Below are 5,582 nucleotides of genomic sequence, written 5' to 3' on the forward strand. Positions count from 1 at the left end.
CAAAGTGTCTGCGCCCCCACATCCAAGGCGCCGCCCCTGCCCCGCCACACCTGCTCCCAGATGCTGCCTGCGACCCTGGGTGGGGGAGGGGAGGGAAGGGGGGAGACAGCTGGTGCCCGGCAGCGTGGGGAACCCAGTGGGCAGGATGGCTGCTGGCACCCACCTCCCTGAGGGTCACCAGGCACTTGTGTCAACGTCCTGCCCCCACCAGGACGTGAGCTCCAGGATGGCAGCGATGTTGTCTGTTTTATTTAGAGCTGCATCGCCAGCACCCTGTCCATACATGTATTGAATATTTCCTGAACTTCTCTCATTTTCATACTGCCTTGACATAGCACTTATACTGTTAACTACTCAATATTTTTATTTAAGTCAGCTCAGTTTTTTGGTTCAAAAATATTTTAAGAAGAAATTTTATATTGCTACCCTCCATGAAAAGGTTGGCTCAGTGGTTGAGCATTGACCTATGAACCAGGAGGTCACGGGTTCGGTTCCCAGTCAGGGCACATGGGCGGGTGGCTGGCTTGACTCCCATGATGGAGGCAGCCGGTCAATGACGCTCTCTCATCATTGATGTTTCTCTCTCTCCCTCTCCCTCTCCCTTCCTCTCTGATATCAATAAAAGTATATTTTAAAAAATAAAACTGCATATAGAAGGTGATCTCCCCGTTTGCTCGAAAGGAGTGGTGGGGGAGGCGACTGAACGTGGGCTTGAAGTCAGATCTGGGTGACATTCTGGCTCGGTCCCTTTGCATGTGTGACCAGGAGTAGGTTAGCATCTTCTCTGTCCCTGAGTTTTGGAAAATGGCATCCATTTCACAGTGTTGTGGTGAGAATTTTAGAATGTGATATATGTGAAGTGCTAGCACAGTGCCTGGAACACAACAAACATCCAATAAACAGTAGCTATTAGGATTATCATTGTCATTAAGGCAATATACCAGACTGTTCATTGCTACTAGGTCTGGGTGGAGGGATGTGAGTGATTTTTATTTTCTCCTATGACTTCCCTGCATTTCTCAGGCTTTCCTTAGCGCATGTGTATTCGTGTTGACTTACGAAAGGTAACATGGCAATAGGAGAGGGGGCAGGCAGCAGAGTAAGCACTTGGTGTGGGCATGTGGGGCCCAGGGCTGGACCCCGCAGAGCTGGGCAGAGAGTTACCTGCAGCTTCCTTTGCAGAACTTCCGCCCGGCAGGCCCCGCCCAGAGCTGCCTGCAGGGCGTGGGAGACCACGTGGCGCATGCAGGCCTCGGGTGTCCGCTGTGTCTGGGCGGCCTGGATCTCCAGCAGCAGGGCGCTGCACACGGAGGGAGGCACCAGCTCCGGATCCACGAAGAGGAACACCCTGGGGGCACAGCGGGGAGGGTGTGTGCTGATGAGAGTGACTACTAGGCGCAGAGCCACCGGAGGGGCACCCTCAGAGTCTTGGGGGAGTCTTCCCTCCCCCAAGTTATTTAGCTCCTCCCAAAACAGGAACCTCAAATTCAAACCTCTATGGGGGAGGGGGGCAACGATAGGGAATGGTGAGGACTGTGGCAAGGAAGCGCGTGCACAGCCCTTCTAGAGAGGCAGCTGGTCCGTCTAGCCCAAGCCTGTCAAACTCAAAGGCTAACACGGGCCAAATAAACAAGGTTCAAGTGTATGTGGCCGCAAAAAAACAAAAGCTTCAATGTTCATAGAAACGTAGGTGTATTTCGATAGAGACATACTGAATACAAAGGGCTGCAATAAATGAGTCATCGTTAACATAAAATAATAGAACATTTTAATAAAATTAATATTTTTCTTGAACTTTAACTTACCAGACACTGAATAACTGCACAAATGAATACGCGTAATGCAAAAAAAACCCCCTATTTTTCTTGTTCTCCGAAAGTGAAATATTTCCTGTTGTGCACACCAAATAAGTCAGTACAAGACTAATGATGTGGCAATCGGCTGCTAAAATATTCGCTGCTAGTATTAGTGGAGAGACATGGTGCACCTGCGTGTAAAGCGCATAAGGGAAATGAATGCAACACGGTTATAGTAATCAGTCATTAGCAAATGTTGTAGTTCGTTATTAATAATTATGTATCACAGGATATTGTAAAAGTTAAGTTGTGAAATTTTTAGTAAAACGTTTCTTACATACTGTTACATTGGCTGGGCTGCAAAAATATTCATTGTGGGCTGGGAGTTTGACATGCTTGGTCCAGTGTCTGGTGTCCAGGTAGGTTCTAACCTGCTTCCTCCTTTGGCGTCATGGCCCATCGACCACATGGCCCTCTGGGAGGGACCCTAAACCCTTCTTGCTGAAACTGGCGCTCTGAGCAGTCCCATCTGCTCTCACCATCCCTGTCACACCAGGAGACACCTCCGCCAGCTGCGCCTCCCACCTCTCCAAGGCTTATTCCTCTGAGCCCTTCCCCTCCCTGCACCTCCCTGAACACCGAGCCTCAAGTCGTGCCTTCCAGCAGAAGTCCCTGCAGGGGAGGAAGCTATGCACCCAGCGCCATCTGTCCCTCTTCTCAGCTGTAACAGTGGGCACTTCCTCAACCTTAGCTACAGGGCCAGGCACGCTGACGATAGCCCGCAGACCTCTGTGACCGTGGCCTGAGCTCCTCCGCTCTGGGCATTCTGGAGCTGCCGCGGCTGCCGGCCTAGTTGACGCTGCCTCACGGCCACGGGAAGGATGGAGGTGAATCAACAGAGCTCCCGGGTGGCTGGTGTTCTGTCCAAGAAGACCTATCCTACCCTCAGTGAGCTCCAGGGAAGGGCCTGCACCGGAGACGCACCCACCGCTGGACACATGTCATGGACAGGAGCTCTGCTGGGCTCCCCTCCGTCCAGACCCCTCCCTGTCCTCCTGTCAGTGCGCAGTCACACAGGCCCAAAACTGGAGGGCGGCGGGCAGCGCCCGTGGGAGCCACTCACCTCTCCTGGTAGGGGTACACCTCGCTCGTCAAGTTCTGCTCGGCAATGACCAGCCTCTGGTACAGCGTCCCTGCCAAGCAGAGCACTTCAGCAAGCTGCCCGCCTGACCCCGGGCCCCTCCCCACAGCAGGTGCTGGGGTTTTTGAGTTCCCAGAATCCTGAGACCAGCGCGAGGCCTTGGGTGGAGCTGGACTGCAGCCTGGGAGCCTCAGCTCCTCCCTGGGGAGCTCCCACCTGGGGCAGCTCCCACCTGGGGCAGCTCCTCCCTGGGGCAGCTCCTCCCTGGGGCAGCTCCCACCTGGGGCAGCTCCTCCTTGGGGCTGCTCCTCCCTGGGGCAGCTCCTCCCTGGGGCAGCTCCCACCTGGGGCAGCTCCTCCCTGGGGCAGCTCCTCCCTGGGGCTGCTCCTCCCTGGGGTAGCTCCCACCTGGGGCAGCTCCTCCCTGAGGCAGCTCCCACTTGGGGCAGCTCCCACTTGGAGCAGCTCCCACCTGGGGCAGCTCCTCCCTGGGGCAGATACCACCTGGGGCAGCTCCTACCTGGGGCCGCAGTCTCAGTTTTCAGTCTGATGGCGCAGTCCAGGGCCACCGTGCAGTAGGGGGCGGGCAGGGTCAGTAGCCGCATGCAGAAGGCGTAGGTCCTCCGGTAGAGCTCCTGCGAGATGCCTGTGGCCTGGGACAGAGTGAGGGGGTGGGTGCCCGGAGCCCGAGGTCAGGAGGGTCCTGGGTGGGTGGGAGAGGAGGAAGGTGGGCCTGAAGCAAGACCTGGGCTCCCACTTCTCTCCCAAATTTACACCTTCAATCTCTTCCCCCAGTGCCTGGGGGACAGACTCTTTGACACTCTACTCAGCTCCCCAGGAGGGAAAGCCGTCTGTCTTTCCCCCAGTAAGTCCTCTCCCTCCTAGCCCTCTGCTCAGGGGGTCCCCCACGCCCCACGGCCCCCATGTTTCATCACGGACTGCTAGAGAGAGGGCACAGCCATGGAAGGAAGCGGATCCGGCCCTGGCTGGTTTGGCTCAGTGGCCAGAGCTTAGGCCTGTGATCTGAAGGATCCCAGGTTTGATTCCCCATCAAGGGCACATGCCTGGGTTGTGGCTGGATCCCCAGTAGGGGGTGCAGGAGGCAGCCGATCAATGATTCTCTCTCATCCACTTTTGGCCTGGCTCTCTCCTCATTATGAATCCTCCCTGCCGTAATGAGGTTCATCATTAGTTGATGGAGTGGATTTGCCCAGCTCTACCTTGAAGAGAAAGAAAGAAAAGAAGCCTATCCAGGTGGGCAACCCAAGAGTTCTTCCTGGATCGCCCAGTCAGGGGGAGAGGACGTGTCCAGCCCCGGCCCGCGTCATGGGTCCCCCCTCCCCGACCCTCAGCGGGCTCACCTTGGTGAGCACGTACATTAGCGTGTGCAGCAAAGGGATGATGACGCGCCGGGTGTCCTCGCGTTCTGCCTGCAAAACACGCGTTGGGCTGGGGCTGAGGGGCTCACGCTCTAGCAGGAGGCTGTGGAAGGGGCTGGGGATGGGCAGGGACGTGGTGGAAAAGGGCCACAGCCTGCCCTGTGGAGGCGGGTGGGGAGAGCACAGGGGAGGCGGGCCCAGTGTGAGAGGAGCAAGGCGACAAGAAAGTCCCCAACTGGGAGGCCCCTTGAGTGCAGCCCTGGTGGTGTGTGCGGGGAGCTGGGATCATGTGCGGGGATCTGGGGGGTGCGGGGAGCTGGGAGCCGTGCGGTAACTGTGGGCATTCTAGTAGCTGTGCATGTATGTTTATGGTGCTTTCTCTCTGCCAAGTGACGTGACTGTCCATTGGTGCTCGCGTTATGGTTTCTTTTAGAAATATGCCAACTCATGTGAAACAGTGGGCGTCACTGAAAGACAGTGTTGCTCAGAGGAAAGCTCAGGAGGGAGGCACGTGGTGGGAACGCAGCGGTTCACCAGTGACCAGTGCGGGGGCGCAGCGCGGAGGGGCCTCTGCTCCTCTCACCCCTTTGGCCCCGGGGCTGGGACCCACCTTTTCCAGTTCTCGGAGCAGAATGCGGACCAGCACCGGGCTCTTTCCAGGATCCCGCTCCACCTTCTTGTGCAGGGACCACCTCCACATGCCTGGGCCGGGAGAAAGGGGCCGCCCAGACGACGGGGGCAGTTCTCAGAGGAAACCCCTCTGAGCGGGACCCCCGTCCCGGAGCCCCAGACCATGCATTTGCGCAGCCACGGGCTGACCCTGGGCCGGGCACTGGCTCCAGGTTCACGTGGGTGGGCTTCTCCCACGCGGGGAGTCCTCACCTGCTGCCCCCGGTGGGCAGAGAATGCCCAGTGCAGAAGGGGGGCGGGGGGCGCAGGGGGACTTGGTTTCCCCGCCCAGCACACGGCGACAGGAGAAACACGGAAAGCGGCACGTGCACGTGGCTGAGGGAGCAGCATCCTTTATAGCTCAGGCCTCCACCACGGTTCTACGTGGGCCTGGAGGGCCCGGGGGTTTCATGGGAAGGGGAGTTGGGGCGGGGGGTTCGGGAAGAGGCTGCAGGCCCCGGGGGCACTCTACCGCAGCCCCTGGCAGGGTGAGCAGGGGCCTGGGAAGGCTTCTGGGTTCTCCAGGCCCCGGGGATCCTCAGCAGGATGAGGGTTCTGCTGGAAGCCCCTCCCTGTGAGCTGCAGGCCTCAGACTTT

General features: G+C 57.8%; 1 protein-coding gene across 1 annotated transcript in view; it reads right to left on the reverse strand.

Annotated features, from left to right (window-relative positions):
* PIK3R6 (phosphoinositide-3-kinase regulatory subunit 6) overlaps nucleotides 1-5,582 on the reverse strand; it is a 46,540-nt gene that overhangs the window by 17,268 nt on the left and 23,690 nt on the right. Inside the window, exons 4-9 of the mRNA XM_006761719.2 lie at nucleotides 4,927-5,018; nucleotides 4,299-4,367; nucleotides 3,458-3,590; nucleotides 2,920-2,989; nucleotides 1,165-1,348; nucleotides 51-75 (exon numbers count right to left, since the gene is read on the reverse strand). Coding sequence (XP_006761782.1) covers nucleotides 51-75; nucleotides 1,165-1,348; nucleotides 2,920-2,989; nucleotides 3,458-3,590; nucleotides 4,299-4,367; nucleotides 4,927-5,018 — 573 coding nt within the window. The remainder of the gene's footprint in view (nucleotides 1-50; nucleotides 76-1,164; nucleotides 1,349-2,919; nucleotides 2,990-3,457; nucleotides 3,591-4,298; nucleotides 4,368-4,926; nucleotides 5,019-5,582) is intronic.

The sequence above is a fragment of the Myotis davidii genome, unplaced genomic scaffold (genome assembly GCF_000327345.1).
Source record: "Myotis davidii unplaced genomic scaffold, ASM32734v1 scaffold37, whole genome shotgun sequence".
Taxonomy (NCBI): domain Eukaryota; kingdom Metazoa; phylum Chordata; class Mammalia; order Chiroptera; family Vespertilionidae; genus Myotis; species Myotis davidii.